The sequence below is a fragment of the Leptonychotes weddellii genome, chromosome 10, assembly GCF_054177405.1.
Source record: "Leptonychotes weddellii isolate Sample4059 chromosome 10, ASM5417740v2, whole genome shotgun sequence".
NCBI lineage: Eukaryota > Metazoa > Chordata > Mammalia > Carnivora > Phocidae > Leptonychotes > Leptonychotes weddellii.
In genome coordinates, this window is record NC_138378.1 from 78,808,122 (window position 1) to 78,822,042 (window position 13,921).

At 53.1% G+C, this 13,921-nt stretch overlaps 1 protein-coding gene and 1 long non-coding RNA gene across 3 annotated transcripts; one reads left to right on the forward strand and one right to left on the reverse strand.

Moving 5' to 3' along the window:
- Positions 1 to 1,376: 1,376 nt before the first annotated feature.
- BOLA3 (bolA family member 3) lies at positions 1,377 to 10,615 on the reverse strand. Of its 2 annotated transcripts, XM_081833710.1 has the most exons (4): positions 10,479 to 10,615; positions 7,996 to 8,119; positions 6,111 to 6,199; positions 1,377 to 1,622 (listed from the first exon to the last, which is right to left on the reverse strand). In XM_081833710.1, exons 1-4 carry the CDS (start codon positions 10,530 to 10,532, stop codon positions 1,557 to 1,559), a joined length of 333 nt encoding a protein of 110 aa, XP_081689836.1. In that variant the 5' UTR covers positions 10,533 to 10,615; the 3' UTR covers positions 1,377 to 1,556. The 2 variants fall into 2 exon arrangements, with proteins under 2 accessions (XP_081689836.1, XP_081689837.1); XM_081833711.1 differs by lacking the exon at positions 6,111 to 6,199.
- Positions 10,616 to 10,664: 49 nt separating this feature from the next.
- LOC115939056 (uncharacterized) lies at positions 10,665 to 11,833 on the forward strand. Its single transcript, XR_004074013.2, has 3 exons — positions 10,665 to 10,862; positions 10,985 to 11,090; positions 11,297 to 11,833. It is a non-coding gene; the product is annotated as an uncharacterized LOC115939056 (long non-coding RNA).
- The last annotated feature ends 2,088 nt before the right edge of the window (positions 11,834 to 13,921 follow it).

Genomic DNA, 13,921 nt, shown 5'->3' on the forward strand with positions numbered 1-13,921 from the left:
TCGGTGTTTCCCCACTACGCCACCTAAAAGCTGTCCTCTGGGGCGCTCTTTCAGAGGTGCCCCTGATCCTCAGTTCTGTTTTATCCTGGCTTCTCAGCTCTTATACAACTCAGTGAATCTCTTCCATGTAAAAGGCGGCCCTGCCTTGGCAGGACACCAATCCCTCCCCCTTACTGTGGAGTTAGAGAGTATTTTTAAACCCCAAAATGGGGGCATGGTATATGAACAGATTATTTAAAATTTGTGCTGCTCCAAAACTCGGGCCCAAGGTTGTTTTAACCACATCCTTTCATTACTTCAGGACATACTAGGGAATCTCCAGAAATGATAGTGACCACCGGTTTCCCTGGTGAGCAGCTCCGCGAAAGACAAAGGAGGCATTTGAGGAAGGAGCGGATGGTCAGCCTGGCATCACCATGGTGACTGGGGTGCCGAGGACTGAGAGCGGCAGTGGACACGGTCTCTCAGACAGCTGTCCAGGAGGGAAGTGGGGGCGGGACGGCAGGAGCCCCACTGTGAACCCATCAGGGCTCTCTCTCGGTTGCAAGCAACAGACACTGACCAGACTGATGTGAACAATAAAGAATTTAGTGAAAGGACATGGAACAATCCCAAAATTTCTGGGAAGATTGGCGAACTGGCTTCTGAAAGTGGGCAGGAACGGGAAGGCTCTGTTACCAGAGCCCGGATCATGCCGCAGACCCAGACAGCGCGACCGCCACCACGGACTCCAGAGCCCCGCAGCTTGCGACACTGACTCTGTCACTACCAGCAGCCGGAAGGCCGGATCCGCTGCCTCAGCGGCTGGGATGGGTGCGCCGCCACCCCTCTTTCTCGGCTCACTTGCTCCGCATTCAGAGTCCACGTCCGTCTCATGGGCTGAGTCTAGACCTACCCATGCCCATATGCAAGTGAGCTAGGAAAGCAGACCTTTCCCGCTTCCGCTGCGGGAGATGGGCTGCACCTCCCTCCAAGATGCGGAGGGCGGGGCATCTTTAAGCACGAAGAAGACCTTGACCCTGGCATCCCAGACTCCTCAGAGTCCACTCCAGGGAGTCAGAAAGTGAAGGTCTAAGATCATTCTTGTAAGAAGTTTGGAGGGGGAGGGAAAGCCAGGCATTCGACCGAGGGAACAGCAAAACCAAAGGACAAATTTTTTCTCTTTTCTTTTTCTCTTTTGGGTAAGATTAAGGGGCCTTAAGAGCAGTTTCCTAGAGGAGAAGAAACAAGAAAGTCTCTTGACATGACAGAACGAGCTGGCACTCCCCTCCACATGTGTAGCAACAGGACACAACTGACAAGGACGAGACCTTTGGACAAAGGACACTGCCTCCGAAACAGAGGAACCAGACGCATCACCAATGACTCTTCGAAGGTTTCGTAGGTCTGTTGCCTTTAATTAAACTCTAAATAGAGAACATATTCTTCTATGATTATAATATGGAAATGTCTATGAACAAAATAGATAACTTTTTTGGCAAATGCCTAGGAAAGGATGGTGTCAGCCAAGTTCATCGAAGGCGTTAAGCAGCAGCATCTACGCGGCCAGGACGTGGTCAGTGTTTGGGGACGGAGGTAAATATCCGCAATCCGTGCATCCCTTTGATTTCTTCTTTCAGTGCCTAAGTAAGGAGAAGAGCATCACTGTTTTGCATCCGACACCGAGCACAGTAAGTCTCTCTGAGAGTATCTGTATATAGCTCTGTTTCCGTAGGAGGCGCTGCACGTGCTTTGTCTGAGCAGTTTCCCCTTTTTTTTTAGAAAACAGTTTTTTGTTTTTTTGAATCAATGTCTAATGAGGCTCAAAAATCAAAAGTTATAGAAAGGCATGCAGTGAAGTTTCCCCCCTCCACCTGCCCTGCACCACCTCCCATTCCCACCTCCATCCCCAAAGGAGAGAAGTGGTGTCAATTTCTTGTATGTCTTTGCAATGATTGAAAAATGCATGTTTAAGCTAATATGAATATATATCCACCCTGCTACCTTTTATTTTTTTTAAAGATTTTTATTTATTTATTTGACAGAGAGAGACACAGCGAGAGAGGGAACACAAGCAAGGGGAGTGGGAGAGGGAGAAGCAGGCTTCCCGCCGAGCAGGGAGCCCGATGCAGGGCTCGATCCCAGGACCCTGGGATCATGACCTGAGCCGAAGGTGGACGTCTAATGACTAAGCCACCCAGGCACCCCCACCCTGCTACCTTTTAATAACATAAATGGTAGCATGTCAAACACATTGTTCTACACCTCCCCTTCTCCACCAGCCACTGGAGATCTTAATTGTGTACAGATGGTGGGCCTACCAATTTGCCTGGTATTTAGGTAGCTATGTGCCTCTGGCCCAGCCTGATTGGTCCAGGGGTGACACATGACCCAAACTGGGCCAATCAGAATCTCTGCTGGGATTTTTCCCTGTGGAGCCTTGTCTCTTGGGTCACTATACTTGAACAATGTCAGTTGGAGGTGGCTGGGGGCCATGTTCTCCAACAAAAAGGGAAAGCCCATCTCCAGTAGGAGAAAATGAGGCCAAAACACAGAAGCCAAAAGCTCAGCGAGGGGGAGAGAGAGAACATGAAAAAGAGCAAGCAGATGAACTTAAGACCCTGAATCTAGATATGCCAGAAACCAGATAATTTAACTGCACAGGCCATTTAATTCCCTTTGTTTGCTTTTGCTAGCTTACAACAAAAAAATTCCTAACACGTGCAGTCGGTTTACAGGGAAGGATCCTTAGAGATAATCTAGTCCTATCCCTTTCTTTGATAAAAGACACAGAATCTACCCCCTGTCCAAACCCAGCAAGTGGGGAGCAGAATCAGGACCTGACTCTGATGTTCTGGTGATCCCTCGTCCCCCTCGGGCCCCCGTCCCGCCCTGATGCTAGGGGCTGCTGTGTGCTGGGGGCCGATGAACTGCCCTGGCCCTTCCACGTTCACCGGCAGCCCCCTCAACTCTGTAGACAACAGAAATACCCTGGGGAAAAAGCCTCATGTCATGTCATGGGGCGGGGGGGGGAGGGGGGGGCAGGAAAGGGAACACAGCCCCCTGGGCCCCAAGCTCTCTGCTTTCTGCAGGCACAGAATGCCCCCTAAAGGCTGTCCCCGTCCCTGTGTTTGGGCTGTCACCTGGGTCACAATCCTTAAAGCCTCCTTGGCTAGGCGTGGGCCCAGCCGCCCTTCACGTGGAAAGCCTTGACCCCTCATGCCCTGTGCACTTAGCCCTCCCAGTGCCTTCTACCAGCTCTCTCGCAGGCTTCTAAGGGCCTGTGACCCAGGTCACAGTATCTCCCAGCTACAGGGGGCCCTAAAGGTCATGCGGGTCACTTCACAGTTGAGGTCCTGGTCGGGAAGTGACTTAGCCATAGCCCCACAGTTCACAAGATGTAGTTTGGGTAAACATTTCTCAGCGTCCACTACTGTGATGGGGTCGCAGGTGCAAAAGGCAAGGGGAAGTAATACAAGGGCACACAAAACGGACATGGCGCACAGTGACAGGCACTGCTGGACCACGAGGCTGTGAGCGCTGCTGTGGGTGTGGGGATGGAGCCAGCCTGCACTGGCCGTTCGTGGAGCGGGGCAGCTGGGAGTGGGACGGGCAGAGGGACCAAGTACTGGGCCCAGGAGGGAAGGCCAGGGACCTGCCACGATGCACGGGGGGAAGCCTGGCTGTGAGTCAGGAGCAGGCGGTGCGAGACTGAGGCAGGCTCCAGAGGGGAGGGTGGGGCTGGACTCCCTGGGCACTCAGGGCACCCGCTGCAGGGCTCTGGGCAGGGGAGGCATGGGCTGAGGCACCCTCAGGGGCAGGTGAATGGGCAACAAGCGGGAAAGAGGCCGGAGAAGGGGAGAGGGCGACTGCTATTGGCCGAATGCCTTCCACATGCATCGCGAGGCCAGGCACGTGTGGCCAACAACTCATGCGATCTTTGCCAACACAGACACTGAGGCTTGGGTCCCGCTGTGAAGCAGCCAAGAAGGAACCAGCTTCCTCCAACACAAAAGGGAACTCAGTGCTCACTTCTCTCCCTGGGTCTGTTCCCCAGGGCGGGAATAGGATGGATGCCATCCCTGGGGCCTGGCCCAAAGTCAACACCAATGACTATTCCAGAAGAGAAGGCTGATGAACCCTGGGAGCTGAACGAGGCCAGGCTACACATGGGCAGGGTCCCTGAGGAACCGCACATTCCTGCTGAGGGTGGAGCAGGTGTGAGTCGTGACAGCAGGGACGCCCGTCCCCAGGGAATCAGGCAGGGACTGTCTGACCAGCAGTGGACTCCAGTATCAGATGGACAAGGTGGCCTTTTCAGAGCCTTTTGGGCCTAAGAGTCTCGATTCTATTAGGGTGACTAAGCAAGATCAACGAGGAAAGCTTCACCCAGTCCAGGCCCATCAGGCCCCCACCCGGCTTCTCCCGCTCGGAGGGTGCCGGGGGAAGTCTGAGTTCTGCAGGGGTCCAGAGGAAGCCTTGAGCCCATGACATTCCCTCAAACCCAGGGAATGGCCGCCTTCCCCCTCCCCCCAACACGGTGCGGGCTCTGCCAATGCTGTGGACAAGGATGACAACAGCGATGGCCGCTGACATTTACCGAGGGCTTACGAGCTGTCAGACTGCGTTCCGGTGCCACGCGTGTGTTCTACCACGAATTTGCAAAACAGCCCTTTGAGGCAAGTACTGTTTCTCTCCCCGGTGACAGATTAAAGAACCGAGGCACAGGGAGGTTGAGTAAGTTGCTCAGGATCACACAGCTAGAAAGTAGCAGAGCCCACATGCGTAATGTGGGCAGACAGACTCCAGAAACTGCATCCTTAACCACTTGTATCGGTGGCCCCAGGCCAGGGGATGCGCTCAAATTCACAGCGCCCCTCAGAGCCCAGGCGCACCAGGCAGCCTGAGGAGTTCTAGGGACAAAACCCAAAGTCCTGCTGTTTGGGGACGATTTGGGCCCGTCAGGTCTTCCCTGTCTTGCCTTGGCTCCCATCCCTGAGATCACACGGGACAAGAAGTACTTTCGGGGGAGCAGAGAGGCCGTTCTACCCCAGACCTCCCAGCAGACCCGCAGCACGCCATATGGCCGAAGGTGTCCGCGTGCAAGTGAAGGACTGGGCTCTTTGAGGAAGCCAAAGATAGATCCAAAAGGGAACAGCCCACAGAGGGATGACAGGGCCAAGGGACAGACAGCAGGGTCCTAAGTATCCAGGACACAAGGCAGAGAAGGCTGGAGTCAGAGGGTGCGGGGACATTCGTTTCCTGCCAGGCAGGTGGAGGTGCGGGGGGGGGAGGGGGCAGCATTTGAGCTGGGTGCCGGAGGAGAGGAAGGGAACCCAGGCAGGAGGGCTGATCTGGGCAAAGATCCAGAGGCACAGACAGAACAACGGGCAGGGGCCAAGGGAGGCTTCGTTCGGGGAAGGGTGGGGAAAGGTCTGGAATAGCAGTCTGGGACACCTGAACTGGATACACAAGGGGCCACAGAGAGACTCTCATGACCAGAGCTGTGCTGGACAAAAATGAAACTAGTTTCACAATGTGCAAGACCTTCCAGAACAATGTAAGACACACCCACTGTGGGGTGTGGCCCACAGGCCAGGGCCCAGGCTGCTGTAAATCCCAAGTAAAAGAAGCAGAGATCATGAATAAACTGGACCTGAGTCTGGTTAAATCTGATGTTCCAGACCTCCAATATCCTGTCACTGGGTCTGGGGCAGCTGGGGCAATTCTCAATTGTGCCATGCCTCAATTTACCCATCTGTAAAGCAGTCCAAAGAGACGCTAAAAAAAAAAAAAATCTTCAAATCTACAAAAACATCTATTTTTTAGTACTTGTATGTTTACAAATATATACAGTAAATATTGGTAGCATTATACAAAAAAATACAGAAGGAAATGCAAAATAACTATTGGGTGGCTTCTTTTCAATTCTGAATAAAATTCCTATTTGCCCACCATCTGATTCCAGGTAAGTTCCAGATTACATTTTGCTCAGGTCCTGAATGCTGTCTGCATGAGCGTGGTATTGCCTTAATCTTTCCCAGGGCTGACAGTTAAACACCATCCCTGCTCGTCAGGCCCTTTAAGATGCTGGAGACCAATGGCAACGGAGCCGTGTTGCTTCTACTGACCTGATTTACCATCTGGTGCTGCTGGACAGTTCTCTTCTCCTTAAATTCTTCTGACTCGATCCGGATTTCATACATCGCCCCACAGCCGCCTGAAATAAACATGACTCAAAAGTGTTTCAATTATTAACTTACAGCAGCCACTGTCCCATATGTCCTCAAAGTACCATACAATCCAAAGAAGGTCTGAATATTCTTATTCAGCAGAAAGTTGCTAATACGGTTAGAAAAACCTCACAGCTGACGACCGGACCACATGCTCCCCGCGGGGCCGCCTTGATCCAAAATGTGCTCTTCCTTTCGCAAGTCAGCTGCACGTACCCAGGATTATGCCTTGTGGGGCATGAAAGGTAAGGCACAGAGCACAGAAAGCCTAGGAAATGTCGGTTTGTTTCATATTTCTATTGAGTAGGCCAGGAAACCCCCTAGAGGAGGAGGGGCGGGAGAGGCTGAATTCCCGTGTTCGACCCCACCACAGGGGCAGCAATCGGTATTTGTAAAAATGCAAAAATACACTACAGTTTGGTCTGAAAAAAACCTGTGTAATAGAGCTGCGTGGGTCTCTCTCTCTTTCTTTCTTTTTTTTTTTTTGGATTTTATTTATTTATTTGAAAGAGAGAGATCAAACACAAGCAGGGGGAGCAACAGAGGAAGAGGGAGAAGCAGGTTTCCCGCGGAGCAGGGAGCCCGACGTGGGGCTCGATCCCAGGACCCCGGGATCAAGACCTGAGCCGAAGGCAGACGCTTAACCGACTGAGCCAGCCAGGCGGCCCTGCACGGGGCTCTCTTCAGCCCCTCCTGGTCTGTGAGCAGCCTCAAGGGTCTCATCCCGGGCTCCCTCGGGGAGGGAATAGCTTTCTGGTCAAGCTGTCTGCGGTGGACACATCCACCCGCACCCACATGGCCGGCGAGCTCGCGCCGATGACCGACGCAAGTGTGCTGCCCTGGCATGAACTGACGCGGGCAAGAGAGAACATGTGCCCTGTGCTGGGGGCACGTGGCCAGTTTATGAGAAGTGCAAGTTACTCAGCAGGCTTTATGCGCCCCAGGAACCGAGCTGCCCGGCCTCGGTTCCTTTTCCACACTCTGCTCAGGGTGAGGCAGAGCCAGACAGAAGGTTAAGTTCCAGCTCTGACTGACCTGGGCCTGGGGCAGGTATAGGACTGAGGACGTCATGGCAATGCAGGGTGCCAAAGACACATGTGGGTATGCAGAGATGCAGGTGGACGGCCACCTAACTGCCCCCGCTAAGCTGTTCCACACGTGCGTCTGGACAAAGGCCCTGTCCTCCTGGCCTGTGGGTGCAGAACTCGCCTCCCCAGCCCGTTCCTAACACGCAGCCAGTCTGAACTTCTGAGGCGCCTGGGGCTGGCAGCTGGACTCAGGACAGAGTCCGCCTGTGTCCCCCTGTGTCCTGGTGCTGGTTCCAGTTCTGCCACCTCCTCCCTGGGAGGGGCTGAGCAGGTTGTTTGGCCTTTCTGGGCTCGGCTCCTTGTGGGGAAAGTAAGGAAGTTATTTTCAAAAGGATAAAATCCTTCTGGGATCTGCCCCAGCTCTAACATTCTAGGGTGTCAGAGAATGTGGCGAAATTAATGTTCATCTGGAAGTCAAATTAAAGACCGTGGCCTGAGCCCCAGGGAGACCGAGAGCCAGGCCAGGCTAGCAACCACGAGTCCTCCCAGCCAGGCCTTATCCTCACACACAGTCTCCCTCCCACGCCTGCACATCCGCACCTCCAGCCATCGGCTGGGAGAGACTGAATTCCATCTGTCCAAAAGCCACACGTACTGAGAAGCGGCTGATGGCGAGTGCACTCTGCCCAGCGCCCTGGCCCTGCGGAGGGCAAAATCCTAGCAGACCCCGTGGGAAAGATGAGAGAAAACCTCACCTGAAATGTCGGTGACTTGGATAGCTGTAGCTCCAGGAAACCTTTCTTTGAGAATTTGGGTCACTCTGAGCTCCCCCTCAGTTTGCGAGGCAAACATTCGCTGGACACAGTGGAGAAGAGGAAGCTGCCACAGAACAGAGGAGAGTCATGGCCGAGCGAGATGATGGTGTCCCCAGGCCGGGCCTGGCCACTGTGCAGGTCCCACCTACCACTGCCCCGCCAGCCAGGGCCCAGGCCCCCCGCCAGCATGGCCATGGGCTGCATCCCAGGGACTGCGTGGCATCGCATGTCCACTGAAGCTCCCCAAGGCACAGAATAAACTTCTTGGGGAGTTGGTGGAGTCGGGGAGTGGAATTGTAAATACCTCACTTTGACTCCAGAGCAAGACAAACTTAACAGATCTTGAACTCCTCCTCACGATAATGCTGTCAGAGAGACACCATCATGGTGTCAATTTTGGAGGTGAAGAAACGGGGGGACTGTGGCAAGTGCTAAGGCTGGGCCCACTGGTGAGATGTGGAGCCAGAGGCCAGGCAGCCCACCTCAGACATGCCTCCCCGGGCCAGCGTGCCACTGACCAAATGCTGAGACCAAATGCCACCTGTCCTTTAGGCCTGATTCACATTCCACACCCTCCAGTGGGATGTGGCCCTGTGACGTACTGCTCACTAAGCAGGCTACACTTTGCTACATGTACTAATTCTTACTGGGGAGAAGCAGCAGAATTCTGTTAAAGGACCTGAAGGAGAAATATTTTTAGATTATTTACCACTGGCAACAACACTCCCCCTGCCCCCAGTGGCGACCATAGGGAGCCAGTGCTTCTGATAGGAACATGTCTCAACCCTTACGGGAGACAGAGCAAAAAACCAAGTCTGCAGCCCTTTGACTGGGTTGAGCACATGCTAAAAGGGAGACTGAAAAGAGAGCATGGCAGGCCCTGAATGTCAGGCTAAAGATCTTGGCGTTTGTTAGGCCTCTTGGTGCCAAAGTAACCTGCACAAAACAGTGCCTTTTGAAGCTAGTCAGGAAAGATGCCCAGATGAGAGGTATTACAAAGGAAGTAGCCCGGGCATCAGACTGGAGGGGGGTGACAGATGGGACACACGAGCGCTGTTCATCTAGTGTTGGTGCTGAAGGTACCATCCCTTCACCCTTCAGTCCCACCTGTCCTCAGGCTGTTCCTGATGGCCCAGAGCAGGGTCCTGTGTTAGAGAGTCTCAAAGCACCTTCTTCTTTTTTTTAAAGTAGGCTCCACACCCAGCATGGAGCCCAGTGCAGGGCTTGAACTCACCACCCTGAGTTCAAGACTTGAGCTGAGATCAAAAGTCCGACGCTTAACTGACTGAGCCACCCAGGCGCCCCTTGAAGCACCTTCTTTAAAATGACCTGTGCACTGGCTCTTTCACTAGCTGGTTTCAAAGGCCAAGACTGAGTCCATCCTGTTACTGCAGCCTTCCAAAGCTGGGGCCAGGACAGGCCCTCTGGGAGACTTGGGTGATGGACGGATGAACGAATGAGCACAGTGAGCACACCATTCAGGGCATGCCTACTCGCACCTGCAAAGAAGTCTCAATTCTAGCAGGCAGTTGAGATGCAGGTCAGAAGAAAGATCTGGAGTGAGACTGAGTGCTGTGTGGAGGGACAGAAACTTGATGTTGGGGGCCTGGCTAAAATTGGGATGGAGGAGGGGGGGTGTGGAGCCTCCTCTGAGGAGCAAAGGCAGAGGGTAACCAGGTGGCAGGCAGAAGCAGAAATCGCTAAGGGCTGAGGGTACTTAGCATTGCTGATTTCTTGGGAGGTCTTTCCTCCATTTTAGCTAATCTGTAGGCAGTGGCCTTTACACGAGCCATCTACTGACAAAATCCCTAGAATCCTGACTGTCCCGCTGAAAGTCACCAGCTCTTTATACTCGGCGGAGGCGGGTTCAAGAGCGGCCGGCGAGGAGGAAGAAGGGAAAAGCAAAGTGGATGAAGTGAGGAAAGGATGACTCAGAAACGAGGAGAGAAACTTCGGCGAGCGCGCGGGCAGTGCCCTCTGCTGGGCTTCTACTCAGGGCGTGTGGGGCTTGGAGAGGGCACGGAGGCTGGGAGGACTTGCCCGAAGCCCAGACCCTCGCACTCTCCGGCACCCACGCCAGGACTCCGGGCTGTGACTGCTATGTCCCCGGCTCAGTACCTCAACGCCGCTTTCTCCGAGCCCGCGGGATCACGACGGTTTCTGTGTCTGGTCCCCTCGACCCCCACCTCCACCGGCTCAGGAGCTCCGCCAGCGCGCGCCGGGGCCTGACACTTCTCCGATCCCCGCCGCCCCGGCCCACTGAAGGACCCAACCCACTAGGAATGAATGAGAGAAAGGAAGGGGAGGCCCCCGGGCCCTGTGCCGCGCTCTACGGGAGCCGGTCCTCGAGCCCCGGCCGCGGTCGGCCCCGCGGCCCCTCGGCATCTCCCGCCCGGGAAGAGCAGCCCGGCCCCGCTGCTCACCCCGCGGATCCCACGGAGCAGCGGCGCTGCCGCGGCCGGGCTCCACGCCGCCATGCCCGGCCGACGCGGCCCGCCGCCCGAGGTCGCCGCGTCCCTTGAGAGGCGCGGAGCCGGGGGCCGGGAGCCGCCGCCGCGGGCGAGGCCGCCCCCTGCCGCCCGGAGGCCGCGAGCCGCCCCGCTCGGGCCGCGTCCTCGCCCGGGGGACGCCTCCCCGGAACCTGCTGCTCCGCCCGTTCGCGACCCTCCCCGGCCCGGTCCGCGCCGCGCTCCGCCAGCCTCCGGGGGTCGTTCCCCCAGCGGGCCCTTCTTGCCCAGCCTGGGGACGCCCGGGGTTCTCGCCCTCCGATCTGAGCTGCCCACACGCCAGTGCCCCTCGCGCCGTAGGTAGGACATCTCCCTTGCCATCCCCACCGCCCGCAACCTGGCTTCCAAACTGGGGCGTGTGGGTTTCTCCCTCCAGAATGGGCGAGCCGTGGAGGGACATTAAGTAGGGGAGTCGTTTTCAGATTTGCGTTTTAGAAAGATCGTTCGGGCTCCTGCGAAGAGGAGGGGCTGTAGGGGGCTGACACCGGAGACGAGGACAGAAGTTCTGAGGCTACCGCAATGGCCCGGGTGAGATTTGGGGTCTCGACGAGAGCTGGGGCCGCAGGGATGGAGGAGTGGATCTGGATACTTGGGAGGGGAAGGGAATGGAGTGACTGGATTGGGCGGCGAGGGTGAGGAAGGTGTCTGGCGTGGACAGTGCGATGGGTGGAGGAGGGCGAGGTCTGGAGTGAAGGGGGCCTACAAACTCAGTTTTGGTTTTGCCTGGGTTTAAGGTGCCTGCTGGACAGGGCCCAGGAGAGAAGTAGCCGGGAACCACAGACCGTGGAGTCCTGAGAATGTAGTGGAAGCTGCCGCCTTGAGGACGGTAAGATTATCCAGCCAACCTGCCCCACCTCTGAACTGATTGAGACAGATGTCAAGGCCGGAATTCGACAAAGCCCTTTCTCTCTCTAGCAGTATATTTGGGCAGCATGTGGTCTGGTATACCCTGCAGGCTTCACCAATTCCTTTTGCTATTGCATTCCCGCCTGTGCAATCAGTATGTTCAACATGTTCATCCAAGCGTTGCACTTGGATGAATTGGACGGACCTACAGTTGCTCTTTAAAGTGATCACCTATATATATGCGTATTCGTTCCAGTATTGAGTGACTTCTATGTTTTGGGTCTCATAATTTCTCCTTTGGATTACTCTAATAACCTTTCTCACACTTATTGCTTGATTCCTTAAAACTCATGGTCGGTGGGATTAGGGATAACTTGCTAACTTTTCATTTTTCTTCACGGGTGTAATTAAAACTACGAAAAATATTTTTCCCGTTGTGTAGTAGTGAACCACCCTTTGCTCCTCATACCACACGGTTCAGATAAAGTCGAGCTGTCCCCAGCTCCGAGAGTGGTCACATGACCCAGGTCTGGCCCATCAGGCAGGATTGGTTTGGGTTGGTCACATGATCTGAGCCAGCCCACTGAGAGTTGGTCTAGAGACGCGTCTGGCACTAAGGAAAAGAAACGGTCCTTGGCCACTGAGCGCCTGCGGCTGGCTGCCACCTTTGTAATCATGTGCACAGCACCCATTTTGGAAATGAAATAGATACAAAAGGAGTTGTTGAGAGACAGATGTTTACCACTGTTTGTCAAGTAGTGCCAGAAATGAGCACTAAAGTCATTTTAGTTGGTTGGGTTGTTACTTGTAAGAGACCCACGTTAAACTCACTGATTTGTATTTGCCGAATTCCTCTTTTATTGAAAATCAGTACTTTTGCTTATCTTCAACCTTCCTCTTCTTCCTAATTTCACGATCGTTCACATTATTATTGTTATTTTGGACCGTCACTCTGCCCTAGTATCCAGTATCCTCCCCTCCGTGTCTCCACACTGCTGTCAGAGCCCATCTGAAGTGAAAACCTTCCATTATTTGCTTATCTAAAATCCTTCTGACCCTCCATCACCTACTGGCAAAAACCCAAGTTCTTTCATATGATTTAACCCCTACCTACCTGTCCGACTGAAATCCACCCTTCAGTAATACTGGACGGCTGGTACCTCCCTGTACAAACTACGCCTCAAGCTTGCTTATGTGGTTGCCCATCTTATAAGCCGGCTCAAGCCTTGTCTTCTCCAGGCAGCCACCTCTGATGGCCCCACAGTAAACTCAGGGGCCCACAACTTATGCATAACTTTTACTGCACATATGGCAATCAGAGAACTCTACCAATTTATGTAGGTGTCTGTTTTTCCCAGTGGTCCCTGAGCTCCACCCCAGGCTCTTGATTTAGTCTTGGCAGCTGCCCAGCTTGGCATAGAACAAAAAGTGCACACACACACTAGGATTACTAAACAGAGCTGAACAGTGGTTTAGCCATTCTAGCTCCAGAGTGTGAATTTGAGCCTTTTTAGGAAAGGATTTGCAGAACAATCTCACCAATCCTGGGCTTCCAAATTAGTTCCAATTTAACATTTCAAGTGTAACTTTTTATGATAGAAGCAAATAGAAGGCCAGTTTTACTTTGTTATGATTAAAAGTATAATAGCTTTAGTCCCAGTCCTAGGTGGCTGTAAGGATTAAATAAGATAACCTGCTGAAGCCCATTTACAATTGCACCCAAAACCATAAGATACCTAGGAATAAATCTAACCAAAGAGGCAAAGAATCTGTACTCAGAAAACTATAGAATACTCATGAAAGAAACTGAGGCAGACACAAAGAAATGGAAAAACATTCCATGCTCAGGGATTGGAAGAACAAATATTATGAAAATGTCAATGCTACCTAGAGCAACCTACACATTCAATGCCATCCCTATCAAAACACCATCAACTTTTTTCAAAGAAATGGGACAAATAATCCTAAAATTTGTATGGAACCAGAAGACACCCCGAATAGCCAGAGGAATGTTGAAAAAGAAAAGCAAAGCTGGTGGCATCACAATCCCGGACTTCAAGCTCTATTACAAAGCTGTCATCATCAAGACAGTATGGTACTGGCACAAAAACAGACACATAGATCAATGGAACAGAATAGAGAGCCCAGAAATGGACCCTCAACTCTATGGTCAACGAATCTTCGACAAAGCAGGAAAGAAAATCCAATGGAAAAAGACAGTCTCTTCAACAAATGGTGTTGGGAAAATTGGACGGCCACATGCAGAAGAATGAAACTGGACCATTTCCTTACACCACACACAAAAATAGACTCAACATGGTTGAAAGACCTAAATGGGAGACAGGAGTCCATCAACATCCTAAAGGAGAACACAGGCAGCAACCTCTTCCTAGAAACATCGCCAAAGGCAAGGGAAGCAAGGGCAAAAAGGAACTATTGGGACTTCATCAAGATAAAAAGCTTTTGCACAGCAAAAGAAACAGTCAACAAAACCAAAAGACAACCAACAGAAT

Coding starts and splice junctions, on each gene's coding strand:
- BOLA3 (XM_081833710.1), bottom strand. CDS start 10,532: ATGGCGGCGTGGAGCCCGGCCGCGGCAGCGCCGCTGCTCCGTGGGATC. Junction 8,120..10,478: donor TGCTCCGTGGGATCCGCGGG/GTGAGCAGCGGG, acceptor GTTCTGTGGCAG/CTTCCTCTTCTCCACTGTGT. Junction 1,623..6,110: donor AGCACCAGATGGTAAATCAG/GTCAGTAGAAGC, acceptor CTCCTTACTTAG/GCACTGAAAGAAGAAATCAA.